The 14251-nt window shown below is 35.6% G+C and overlaps 1 protein-coding gene across 5 annotated transcripts in view; it reads left to right on the top strand.

Annotated features, from left to right (window-relative positions):
• The window catches only part of ARB2A (ARB2 cotranscriptional regulator A), a 253900-nt gene that overhangs the window by 57042 nt on the left and 182607 nt on the right, over positions 1 to 14251 (top strand). For all 5 annotated transcript variants that reach the window (XM_086770362.1, XM_086770364.1, XM_086770365.1 and 2 more), the window contains one exon: positions 3207 to 3398. In XM_086770362.1, coding sequence (XP_086626488.1) covers positions 3207 to 3398 — 192 coding nt within the window. The remainder of the gene's footprint in view (positions 1 to 3206; positions 3399 to 14251) is intronic.

The raw sequence follows: 14251 nt of genomic DNA, 5'->3' as shown, positions 1-14251 counted from the left end.
GTCCCTGGAAACGTTCCAGGCCAGGTTGGCCGGGGCTCTGAGCAACCTGATCTGGTTGGAGATGTCCCTGCTCCTGGCAGGGGGGTTGGACTGGATGACCTTTGAAGGTCCCTTCCAACCCTAACCCTCCTGTGGTTCTAAAGTATTTATCAAGTTTTTTTCCCCTTTAAAAATTCACCCTTCAATCTGAAACTTAAAAACTTTGAATGCACGAAATGAAAGACCCCCTAGAGCCTCGACAGGTCTGGTGCTTCTTGGTTTGGTAACAGCGAAGAACTGAGAATTGAGTCAACGTCAATATGGCAGCCTGAATGTCAGTAAGATTAGATTTCAAGTATAATTTGATCTTACCCTGTATATTGATAGCAACTGTGTGAAACACTAACTAGCATGCTGCTGAAGTATTCTATACGCGGGTGCTGCTATGTCAGGTGATAGTCTGTTTGAGACAGAACTCATATGGAAAAATTAATTCCCTGTTTGAAAACCTTAAGAATGTCATAACCTTTGAAGGTCCCTTCCAACCCTAACCATTCTATGATTCTGTGTATGTAGAGTGTCTAGCTCAGGGAATTCACTGTAACTGCATACATTCGTAAACCTTACGGTGTAGTTGTGCGTTGGAAAAATAAATCTGAGAAAAGGAAAATCGAACTTTAAACAGTACGTTTAAACAGTACATTATCAGCAGAGTTTAGATCGGCTTGACATTCCTAGCTATGTATTACTGGAAGGTTGTTATTGCATGTGAATAACAATGTTGAATCACATTGTTAAATTAAACTAATTGAAGTTCAGCATTTTGCTGAATTTATTCGATTTATGTTTAAATAAAGGATCAGAAATAAGTCTTCATGAGTAAGTCCAGAAGAGAAAGTGGCTAATAAATATAAATTATTTTATGCAGCCTCAGTGTGTCTAGCACTAAATGGTATTTTACATTGATTTGTCAATAAAGTAAGGGTGTGCACAGGAGTGACCTTTATGTGCCTTCTGTAGTGAAGGCTTGATCTAATGAATTAGTGCTGTTTGAAGATAAATTATCTTGAAGAAAAGTTTCCAAATGTGATTAATTTGATGAAGAGAATGAAGAGTTGTTTTTTATGATCTTGGTAGATATTTCTAAGTTTTTCAAATTAATGTATTTGCAGAAGTGTGAACTAGTTATATCTTCCAGTACATGTGATTATTAAGTGCTAGTATTTCCTAAATACTAAACAGAAATTGAGTTTATAAATACTTAAATGCATAGCTATGTTTTATCTTTGTCTGAAATGCAAATTCGCAATGTCTTCTCTTAATTACAGTATCATAAGTATTCAGTTTATGTCCAAAAGTCACATCTTCACAAGTGCTATCTGGAATTTAATGTCGTCTGACTTTTTGCCTAAGACATGTTAATTTTCTTTTACCATGTTTTCTCTTTTTACACAAAGTATGAGAGAAGATGAGTGCATCTCCTGGTGCAGAAAGTGCAAGCTGAGGCATGTGAGATGTTACATCATTTTAGGGCAGGGAATAAGATCTTCAGCGCTGCGGGAGATCGTGAAGAGAGAAATTATCATTCTTCCAGTTAGGAGTTCCATATCGTTTACGTCATTAAAAAAAAGGACTTGCATTTTAAAAAGTCTGGAGATTCATGCAGAATTAATTTTTCCTAAGGTAAGGCTAGTTAAGAATACATGGCAGAAAAACTGACGTAATCCAAATAGCCATTCCTCCTGTTTCAGGGAACGGCTCATATCCTGACCTGCCTTTCATCGCTGTTGCAGCGCGTAAGGCGATCCAGGGTTGTTCCTAGCAGCTGGATGTTTAGCTTGTGCAAGTTTGGGGTGCAAAGTATGGTAGGATGGGGAGCCTACAAACAAGTGAAACGTTTGTCACTCGTGACTGCAGGAAAGAACGTGGCAAATCAATGGAACTGACACTGAAAAGACTCAAAAAGATTGTGAGAATTCTGAGCAGCTAGTGGAGAGCGTTTTCTTGCTTGCCTGTCTGTTTGGTTTTGTTTTAAGGAAACCAGAGGTGATGTTTCTGAACTAGTTTCTGCACAAAAGACATTAAAGCATTACTTCTGCAATTTTTACATGTTTTTTTTAAAGGAAAATCTAGTCTCCAGCAAACGTGTTAAGCTACCCGCACGTTTCACACTCACAATCAGTGGAATTTTCCAAATCCCAGATACTTTTATCCACTTCAAATTCACACAGTTTATTAGGGGGAAAAAAAAAAATCCACCTTCTCTTTCCATCAGCACTGTAACCTTACCCTTTGATAAGGTCTCCTGTTTCATTCAAGGATGAGACCTCTTTTTAGAAGAAATGCTGGAAGATCAAGGAAGATTATGCCTTACTTCAAACTGTTCTTCCTTTTCTGTGTATTCATATGGTAGAAAGGGAAGAATGAGTAGATTTTTTTTCCTGCCCTCGTGATGTTTACACCAGCACAGTTTTTTTGCCTTGAGCCAGGCTTGCTTAAACCAAGTGTAAACCTGGTTTATGGAAGTTCTGTTTTTATTGAACAAAAGTGCTGCTTTACTCTCTAGAGCAAGTACAAACTTAGAATTAGATGATGATTTACTGAATATCAAAGTAGCTGAGCTTTGACCCAGGTGCAGGACTCTTAATGAAGCCATTATTTAGACCCAAATTGGATTTCTGTGTTTTGTTAGGCCTATCCTATTAAATTTATAATAGACAAATTTACAATACTTGTTCCTGCGTGGCTTATTGGGTAATTTTGTGTACTTGTGTTGAGGTGGCTGAGGTAGAACTCTCCAGGATTTTTTTTTCATATTATGTAAGAATTTTATAGTTGCTTCAGGCATATCAGAGGTGACAAATTACTTGTTCTCCCCTCCTCACCCCCCAATTGTTCTTTTTTTGTTCTTTCTTTTTTTGCCAGTAAAATTTCTGTAAACAACTGATGTTTCAAAGTTTTAGCATACTTTTTTACCCCTTTTCTAATTTAAATCTCCTTTGGATTACTGTTCTAAATTGTGGTATTTTGAAGTTATATTGCACAGATATTATCTTTTGCTTTATTTTTATTTAGTACTGGGCACATATTAGTGCTTATAATATGCATACAAATAGTTGTTAAATGGTGAAACTTTTTATATCAATTTGGTGACTAACTTTATAACTACAGATGTTCTTTTAAAAATTTTATTGATGTGTAAAGGCGTGTGCTGTCTGTAATTGCAGGTTGATGCGACGGAGAGTGAACCAAAGAGTTTTATCTTTATGAGTGAAGATGCGTTGACAAATCCTGACAAACTGTTGATCCTAATTCATGGTAACGGTGTTGTCAGAGCCGGTCAGTGGGCTAGGAGGCTTATCATTAACGAAGACCTGGACAGTGGCACGCAGATACCGTATATAAAGAGGGCTACTGAGGTAGGTGAAAGTACATGTACGTATGGTTGTGTGTGCATATGCTCGTGTATGTGTGTGCCTGTTTATGAAGACCTCTAAATCTGTGATGTTTTAATTTCTTAATCACCATTCGGTATTTCCCTGTCTGATAATTATATTTATGATGAGACTACTTGCTTGGTTTTTTTCAGAACTTCTTTCTGACGGAACCGAGTTTCTTTTACAGTAGAATAAAAATTTAGCTGTATGTCATGTTGTTGTGACGGCACTGCGATGTAGTTTAATATGGCAGCTAACGTGACAAGAGCCCTTAGCAGGCGATGAGATGCAATAGAAGGCACTACAGAAATTTGTTATGATTTGAAGTGTTTTCTTTTACATTTCATTAAATTTGTACGTGTTCTCACTCAACGTCTGTTGTAATCTCATGATAACATGAGCTTTCATGGTAACAGCAGGCTTTTCTGCTAGCCTTATACTGAATTTATTAGAGGCACAGTCTTTTTCAGTTTTGCACTGAATACTGATTCATTCTGATTCACCTATCAGTACTTGACAGTAAAAAACATTTACATTTTATGGACACTACTTTGTTACATTTACATCAATGTGAGAGACAATGCACAATTTGTGTAATGTTTTTAACACTAGAACTTTGTAGGTGTAATTAATCTCTTGTATCTTGCTACCTAAATGAAACTTCAAGGTAAACATTAGAAAAGCCTATTTAAGGCTCACTATTTCTATTATATTTACCAAGTTAAGCTAATATTCTACTCTAAATATCAGTGTTCTCAGTGTGATTTTAGATGTTTTGCTAAACAAAGTAGATTTTTTTTCAGTTGGCTTTAAAGTGTTCAGTATAGAAAATGGTTCTCTTCAAATGTTTTCTTTTTTTTTAATGAAGCAAAGAAAGAAGACATATTAAAGCATTAGGCCATTAAGTTTTGTTTTGTGTAATCCACTGACAAAGCACCAGACTACACTTTGTATGAAAAAGAAACCTATTCTTGTGGAAGTGATGCTTGCCTTCTAACATTAAGTTTTTGTTCGTTTTAAATCAAAACTCAGAGGCAGAACAAAAACTACTTTAGGATTATTGAGTGTAATATAGGTGTATGGTAGGTCCGGTGTGCGAGGTTAATCTCTAGAGTACAAGTTCCAAAACCTTTCCTGAGAAACCTGAAGAGCTGTAGCTACTTAAATTTTTGTAGCAATGGTTACATGCCTGCTTCTTCATTCTTTCCTGGAGATACTAGTGTCTTGGCTAACGTGAGAGGCTGAGCATTTAAAACAGGGATACTATCTCTAAATGAACATATAATCTTCAAGAGAGTGTTTCTAGTAAAGGAGACTAACAGTTCTTTTTCCTGTCTTGTTATTTTTATTTATTTTATGCAATGATTGTGCCAGTGTGACAGCACTGTTCCCTCAGATGGTTATTATCCTTAAAAACAGATTACGTATTTCTGCATTTTGTGTGCTGCTTTTAAAAACACAGGAAAAAACCCACAGAGTTTAATGAGAAGCTATCTTTAAAAAAAATGTAATCGTTCAGTCACGTTGGGACATTAGACTTTCTGCTCTTATCTTTTCACTTCCTTCTTTCTTAGCATGATTTTTAAATTCATAGTTCTCTTTAGCTGCGTAATTCCAACTGCTGTAAAACCCTCTCTCCCTTTTTGTCCATCTTAAAATTCTGGTAAATGTACTACATGTTTAGAACACACACTATTTGCAATGATTTTTTTTCAGGCAAAATGAAGATTAGATCGTAATCATTTATATTATATTTAATATGTTGCTATTTTTTGTATCCTGTAATCATTGTAGTGGGAATTGAATGTATATCTGGGTAGATAAGGCAATATTTTATGGAAGTCGAACTCCACTGAAGGTATTTGGAATCATTATGTTATGATTAAAAAGAGAATACAGATAGCTACATGCTGATACCATTCTACTTCATGTACAGATCATATAAATTACTCTTCCAAGTGCAGGAAATTATGGAAGAGTGAGTATAAGGACTCCAGTTTCAGTTGATAATAATAAAAATGGCATCTTTTTCTGGGTTTTCTGGTGTTCAGCTTGTGGTTGGTTTAGGCACTTCTTTCTCTTAGGAAATGGAAATAACTGGCCTAGACAATAAATGGCCTGAGTGAAAATTGTGGTAGCATCTCATGCAACATTGCCAGTTTGAAGTAAGGAATAATTTTCCTTAATCTTCCAGCATTTCTTCTAAAAAGAGGTCTCATCCTTGAATGAAACAGGAGACCTTATCAAAGGGTAAGGTTACAGTGCTGATGGAAAGAGAAGGTGGATTTTTTTTTTTTTTTTCCTAATAAACTGTGTGAATTTGAAGTGGATAAAAGTATCTGGGATTTGGAAAATTCCACTGATTGTGAGTGTGAAACGTGCGGGTAGCTTAAAACGTTTGCTGGAGACTAGATTTTAATTTTTTTAAAAAAGTAAAAATTGCAGAAGCAGTGCTTTAATGTCTTTTGTGCGGAAACTAGTTCAGAAACATCACCTCTGGTTTCCTTAAAACAAAACCAAACAGACAGGCAAGCAAGAAAACCCTCTCAGTAGGTCAAAACCCTGTGTTTTTCTCTACTTTCTCTGTGAAGAGCGATGAGACTACCACAAGCAAATTTCAGTTCATTTCTTGGGAAAACTGAAAACAGGGAGGCAAAAGCTGGAGTTATAAGTGAGCAGTTGATTGAGCAGGATGAATTGATACCACCCGCCTAACCAGGAAGTTAAGAGAAGAAAAGAAACTATTTCTCTCTGGTACAACACTTTCAAGAAAAAAAAAAATTAAAAACTTCTCTTAAAGCATGGAGTAAGGGAGCAATGTAAAGGCTTAAAATTTATCATGCTTCTAGTGGCTCGGGGCTAAAGCGCATTAGAAATAAAATATCCAAGAGGAAATATCCTGGTGGGAATTCGAGTAGCTAGAAATGTATTTTTTCTTTCCGTCTGGGTGGTTCCTGTAGGTAATACTTCTCCTTCCATCTTTTATATCAGACTCTCTTGTGTAGATTCAATCTTTTGTGTAATAGGTGTTGGAAGTAATTTACAAGGTTTTCTGGGAAGAGAGAAGATTATTGTGTTAATTCAGAAATTCAAACTTGGTAGAAGATTCTGAAATATGAAAGTAGAAGGGAACAAGCAAGCAACTAGATAGAGAACAGATTGTAGGAAAAGGAGGAGGGAGGAAAGTGTATACAATGTGAGAGACAGATATGTGTAAATACGTTAAAACACGGTAGGGAAAGACCTACTTCAGAAAAACAAGTATGAAAACGGCGAATGTGGGAATATAAGGCAGTAAGACAGTAACAAAAGCTTAATGAAAAGAAAACAAATACACATTATAAAGATACTTTTAAAAGATGGCAATGTCCAATAAATACAGTGCAAAATAAATATTGCTTAGGTTAATTGTTTTGTTAAAAAAAAAAAAGCCTCTCTACTGAACCTTTCTACAGCGGGTAATACTGATTTTTGACGGAAGCAGTCATCTGGCACGTAAGAGACTGAAGTTCAAGTCCCTCTTCTGGGAATGAAGGATTGTTCCACTTATAATGCCGCACTGGAACCAAATAAATAAATAAAAGTAAATTAGATCAATAAATAAGTGTAAATTATAGAAATAAACAATTGTGAATTATATAAATAATTAAATATAAATAATAGGAAAAAGTGAACAAATATAAAATATATAAATAAATAAATGTAAACTGGAAGAGGAATTTTAATCTCTCTCTTCCACATTTTGCGTAAATGTCTCATTCGCTGTCCATAAGGTCAGGCTCTTCTCAGATCAGTTATTATCTAGTCGTATGTGCATTGACTGAAACAGAACCAAGAGGGGATGGTGCGAGACCAAGGTAATTCATTAATTCTGTGATCAGGACATTTACTTGGAGTGTCAAGAATGAAGTGGTTTCTTTTAGTTATTTCAGGGGCTCCCGTGTTCCCTGTGAGGACCTCGGTCACCACGCCCTTTAGGAGGAGGAGGTTGTGAGGACGTACGCTTCTCTGGTTCATTGATGAGTGGTAACATGGATGGTAACCTAAAGATTTGTTTAGGAGATGTACAAGTCATACCGGTGATACAGGGAAACAAGCAAGAAGAGGTGCAGAAGTTGGCTGCTGCTCCAGGCAGGAGTGTTCCTTTTGTAGCGGCTGGAGAAGTGGGTTTGTGCTTTGAAGTCCACTGAGTGCTAGGTGAGGAGAGGCTGACGTTCATCTGCTTAAGGAGGAAGTTTGTTCCTTGGGGAAACGGGAGCTGAACTGACCTAAGTTTGGACACTGAGAAGAATTTTGAAGTGCTAATATTTTGATACCTTTCCTCTAGGGAACAATGAGGACATTCGCTTCCTGCACAAGTACAGAGAAACTGTTGGAGGCTTTCTGTGTCCTTGGAAATTCAGTACATTTGTTACATAAGATACCTGTTGTCCCAAGGATGCTAATAAAATTCAGCCACAGCAACTGTCAGTTATTTTATCTCTTAAAAAAAAATACCTTTTTTTTTTTTTTTTTTTTAAACCATCCAAAAATCGTTGCCTGGTTTCAAATTCAGCACACTTTAAGATGGCCTAGGTATTTTTCTTATCACTTAAAGGGGAGTTAATACTTGACAAAGGGGTTAATAGCACCAGAAAAATAGCTTTTTCAAAGAACCTGGATGAGTTTTTTAGAGGAAATGCAGCAGTACCCAGTTTTTTCCATGAACAAACGAAAAAATGTTTGCAGGAGGTGAGCATCCATTGCAGAAAGCTTTCTTTAATGGCTGATAAAACGTGATTTTTAGCTTTGGTTTTCTCTTGTGTTTATCCTACTCTTCTACTCTTAAAACTACATTTCAACAATTTCTGTTCTTAAGAATGTTTTTAGTCAGAATATTGGATTTATTCACTCATAGTCATATTCATTTGTATAAAACCATCAGGCTTGAGAATTGCTGAGGGTGGCTGCTTTCTTCAGGATGCAATAAGATGTTATTAGTTTTGTAGCTGAGTCGAATGGAGCAACGAAATAATTCGGTATAATAGTAGTAAATTTACCTGCCGTAACCTGCATGTGGTTTAGTGTCCTTGTTGGTTAGTAACTGGTGTGGTAACAGAATTTGGTCTTTCCATTTGTAGAAATCAATCAGTTTCAATAGTGGATATTTTCACATTGTTGTCAAGAAATTATGCTTTGTTTAAACTACAAAATAATATCTTGCATATCTTGTTAGACAACAGCCTCGTCGTTCTAGTGGTCATATTTAGAAACCTAAGATTTAAAATTTTGTCTCATCGTTTATACATGCTTAGCATAATTTCAGTAAGATGGGAAGTGACGCTTCCTGGAAAAAAACAGAGCTGACATTTCACTGCAATTACAGTTGTTCCACAGAATACTAATATTTATGTACCTTTTATGTCTCCTAAGTATATTCTTGCAGAAAGATGTTTAAATACTTCATTTATTTATTAATAGTCATTTATAGTGCCGGAGTAATCGTAATCCTACTTGGGCATTCTGATATTTTGCTGGAAATAAAATTTTACTAAAATGTACAAAAATGTGCTATGTATTGCTTTCTTTCAAATATTAATTTTCTGACTCCAGAATATCTATTTGCTTATGTTCATTCTGTTAGATCATACAAATAACATTGCCAGTAAAATACTTCTTACTAGAGGAAAAAAAATTATTTACAACTACTTTTGTGGGGATAATATTAAGAAAACTTAAGTTAAATAGCTGGTTGGGCGATCTTTTGAGATCATTCTGAAAACATAAACACAATATATTGCTAAATAATTTGTCAGATATAATTGGCATAAAATGCACCATGCTCTGGAAAGAAAATTTAAAAAGCAATGTCTTTAATTCCTTCTAAAACATTTTATGAGGAATTGATAATATCTCAAATACTGATTTGAAATACTGATCGCCAGGCAGATAGGAGGAAAAGTTGCACAGTTAGCTGACAGCAATATTAATTGATGACAGAATACATAATAATGAATAATAAGCTGAATAGGAGTTAATAGTTATTAAGTCAGAAATTCAAGAAAAGGTTAAAAGCTTAGACTAATACTGAGCTGACAGGGTCTGTAAGCCCACACCAGCCCCCATGCCAGCAAAGGAAAACAATGAGATGACAGCTCTACTGTTTGGAGAGAGGTTGCTAACGACAGCTTATTCCTTTATGATTTCAACTCTTGACAGAAGACAGGTCTGCTTGTTGCATCATGGCAGATGTATCATTACCTCCTGGCCCTGTCATGACTGAACTGGAAAAAACCCCGCTTGTGGTTCTGAAAAACCAATTACCCTTTGGAATTCGGTGTGTCCTTTCCGGGATACGTGTTACCACTGTTGTGTTAATTGCATGTATTACATTATTAGAGTTTTCTGTGTTACGTTAATTTGATAATGTAGAGATACTTACAGATTGCTTTGTCTTCCTTTATTCTGCTGGCTGTCGTGTTTTAGGACCCTGTAGCACCTCGTGTTAGCTTACTCTTACTTTGTCACTGACCCGAGAAAATAGTTGTTCAAGATGCTTGGATAAATGTGGCTTGAAAATATTCCCCCCCCCCCCCTCATTGAGCGTTCTTTTTACTGGCGAAGTACAGGGCTGAGAACACACACTGAATATTTAAAATACTCACGATCATTTTAGAAACAAAGTTTAATATGAGTATAAATGGCCTTTTTATCATATGCATATTAGGATTCTTCCTTCCCCCCCCACCACCACTTCAACTTGTTGGATACCTAACAGTGACTCTGGAGACTTAGAAAAGAGTAAGAGGGGGGTGTGGATTTTTGAAAGTATGTCAAAAGCCTTGGGGTTTGGGTGTGATCGGAATTTCAATAGAGGTTGAGATGAGTTTAAATGCATAGAAGGCGAACATAAAAATCTTGTTTAATTTCTGTCATGTTGTTCTTTTTTTAGTCACTCTGATGTCTTTTTCAAATCTGCTTTTCTCTCAAGCTTTGTGGTACTATATCCAAGATCTGTTTTTTTTTTTCTCTTTGTATTTCGTTTTAACTGCTGATCCCTTTTCTGTGGTGCTTCTGCCTTTAATATCAGCTGAAGCGGTCTGAATTGCTGAATCAAAGCCGTTTTGGGAGAGAGACAGTGTTTAAGATTGTGCAGGGTGAGATTCTCTGGGTAGAAGGTAACACTTCCTGCAGTTATAATCAATGCGCTTGACACTTTCAAAGGCAGGAGAAGCCATGACTTGCTCAGGGGTTAAACTTTTTAAATAACTTCCCTTGGGAAAAATGCCATCAATAAAATGGAATAATTAGTTGAAGATTCTTGAGTAGCCTGGGTTTGAAAAGAAAAGATGAGAGACAGGTCAGGTTTATACTTCTATTGTATTTTCCATCCCTTTTGTTTTTTAAACTATGAGCTTTTGTTTAAGTATGTGCAGTATTATAAAATCAGTCTGCTCCAAAAGTAATGTCATCTACTTAAGCCAATACAATACCTTTTGTAGTGTGCTATTGTCTGTGCAGTTTGATAATTGTAAGAACAGAGATTAATTTCTGCATAAAAATACGACTTTAGGTTTGGTCCCTTTCTCTTTTCCTACCCACACGTCTATTTTGCAGGTAGTCATTTTAGCTAACAGAAAACATTTGCAACTTTGAATCTTAATAAATAAGCATCAGACATAATATAGGTTAACAAATTTTTAAAATTACGTCTAAATAGCATTGAATGAATATCCAGTGCATATGATTATTGATTTCTATAGAGGTGAACAGTTTTACTATGAAATTAAATGCATCTCACTTTGCATTAATAATGTTTCACAATTTCAAATTTTATGGGAAATTTATTGTTCTTCTGACTTCTTTGTATAATGATTTTTGTTAAAGCAGCTATTTTGAACTATAAAACCTGACTAGGAATGGTGCTTCCAATACACAGTGTAGTATGTGCATACCATACAAAATATTGATAAGTAATGCATGAATAACTTCAAAGTAAAATACTCTCACCTCTTGTTAATTATTTACTTATTTGCACTTTTATTTTTTCTTAAAGGGAAGTAAAATCACTGACAACACTCTAAACAGTAACTGAACAAGACTTTAACAAATACGTAATCAACGTTTTTGAGAAACATTTTCTGATGGATTATATCGAAATGAGATCTGTACCCCCGGAATATGAGAGTTTACTTGATAGGGAATATTCTGCATGCAGAGTAGTAACAAAACTTTTAGCAATAAATTATTTGCTAGTCTCGATCCAGCAACGTACTGCTGTTCCTGCACGGAGAAGTTTTGAGGATCTGCTTGTGGGAAGCTAGCTGTGGAACCATCACCTTCTAGTCTTTCTGTTGTGGTACAGATGTTCAGTGTTTATCTTAAATTTATTATATGCGTAGCATTTGAAGGGGAAATGGGTAAATACACACTAGTATTACTGTGCTTGGAAACAGAGTAGTTATTGGTAGCTTGGATTTTACTCTATATAGACCGTTTTGTAAGAATCCTGTTTAGAAGAAAAGAAAGTTGTTTTAATTCAGAGAATTTCCATTTTTGGAAGTATCATCGCTTTGTGGTTGTTATATCTGAAAGCAGTACTTAGGAAAAACTCTTCATTTCAGGCAGTGTGCTGTACAGCAGTGGTATCTCACATCTCAGGGTGGGATGGTCACAGTAAAGCTGTGGTAGCGTAGCATCTCCGCTCCGGTGACACAGCAGTGCCATCACAGGATGGTGCAATTTAGGATGGGAACTCTGCTGGGCAGTTTTTTTGTGTGCTTATCTTCTAAGTGTGCTTACCTTATGATGGAACAAGGAATTTAAAATAACTTTCATCGTTTTTCTGGCAACTTTTTTTTTGATCATCTTGTAAATTATTGTGTTCACACAGTCTTTTGAGTGGCGCCATGCTGAGTAGTATAGATATGCACACAAACTTTCTTTTTCGTCATAAAATGTAATTTTAACAGTGATAATCTTAACTTACTAAAATTGCGGTCGTATAGGATGGGGTGAACTGTTAACTGTTCATTAGTTGACATATTAATCGCCATATTAATATGTTAAGCTTCGTTTTGCTTTATGGAAAAAAAAAAAATCAGTAGCCAACAACTTTGTTCTGTTCATTCAGGAGCATATTAATTCAGGAATGAGATATATGCATGCATGTTTTTTATATCCTTTAAAGGAATTAACCCACTAACATCTAAAAATACATAATGCCTGTTTAAAAATTTTTAAATTGTCTGTTGTCGTATTTATTAGATGTACAGATGGTTAAACTATCACCTAGCTAATCTTAATGTATTACAATGTGTAAATTAAACGCCTTATAATAAATATAATAGAAATAGTATTACATGTGTGTCAGTATAGGTGTGGTATATGCAGGCATTTAACATTACACTAAATTGCCAATGCCCTGTTGATTTTTCAAATGAATCATTACTTAAAAGACTTACCAATTCAATGGGGAGATGAACACTTCCTTATTCATACCATGAAATGCATATTTGAATAAAATTATCTTTTGCTTACTGTGCATTGAGCTGGAGAATATTAACTTTAATGCGCAGGAATTCAAATAAAAATTTGATATGCTTCATCCTTAAATAGTTTAGTACCGTTCTAATAATGCACATTGCTGCTTCAGGTAATAAGGAAATAGATATGGCAAAGACTTTGTCATGCAAATTTTCTCAGGATTGTAATCTTTTGAAAACACACAGATCTTCTGAACGATATATGTAACTTTTGATCAAAAACTTTAAAAAGTTTAATAATTCTGCTAGAACACACTAAAACTGTGGGTAATTGTCTTTTTTTTTCCCTGAAATTAACAAATTATAACATCAAAAAAATCTGAGAGTGAGGTATGTAGTAGGTCATTTGCTGCTGCAGGCGTTTTCTCTCCCTTCAGGATGTGCTTGTTTAGTTTCTGTCGCTTTGTGCCTGTGGCACTGTATGGTGAAATTCAGACATCTTCTTCCCCTCCGAGGAATCTCTGGGGTGGCAGATAACTTATACAAAATTAATAAATGGTGGTGCTTTTTTTTTTTTTATTGTCACCCATCCCAGGCAATTCGCTTTGTGTTCCCTTTGGAGAAAAGTTGAGTTGCGTAGGATGGGTGAATTGAAAAAAGGTGTGTGCTTCTATGTAGAATTAAACAGTGAAATCAGACATGATAGGGTGAAATACATCCTTAGGAAAATTGAATAATTCCATTTTCAGTTACTTCTTTTGAGAAAAAAAATGGAACAGTAAAAATCCCTTATATATTGGTTGACTTTTGTTTAAACTTCAAAAATATTAAGAATTTTTAAATATAGCAAAGCGTGGCTGATTTTTACCTTTTTTTTTTAAATTCTGGGGTTATGAATTTAGTTCTCTTTCATCTGAGCAACATGCAAAGAGTGAACCAGTTCTGGGCCTGTTCAGTTGGGTGATTATTTCTGGGGAGGTCCAGGTGTAGCATCTTGCTGATTCACAGCCATTTGTTATGCCATATTGCGGTGCCGATCCTCTAAGGGAAGGTGGAGATTGGCGCGGATAGCTTAACCTGTTCTGTCGTCCGCGCCGCGCAGCCTCCGTCTCTGTCGTACCAGAGGCAGTGGGACTTGAGCTTGCTTTGGAGGGTAGGACAGATAATGAAGCTTGGGTGTAAATAGTTGCTGATACATGAGGGAAAACAACTTAATCTTCTTTTTTTTTTTTCTTTTTTTTTTTGTGGTGATTAATTTCAATTGTTCTTTTAGCTGTAAGAGCCAGAATTGTACTTAATAGTGCTGTGGTCTTATACTGTTGCTTGCTTCTAATGACTAAGAATCCTTAAAATGTTATGGTATTAAATATT

This window comes from Chlamydotis macqueenii, chromosome Z (genome assembly GCF_036417535.1).
Source record: "Chlamydotis macqueenii isolate bChlMac1 chromosome Z, bChlMac1.mat, whole genome shotgun sequence".
NCBI classification, from domain to species: Eukaryota; Metazoa; Chordata; class Aves; order Otidiformes; family Otididae; genus Chlamydotis; species Chlamydotis macqueenii.
This window is presented reverse-complemented; position numbering and strand designations above follow the sequence as displayed.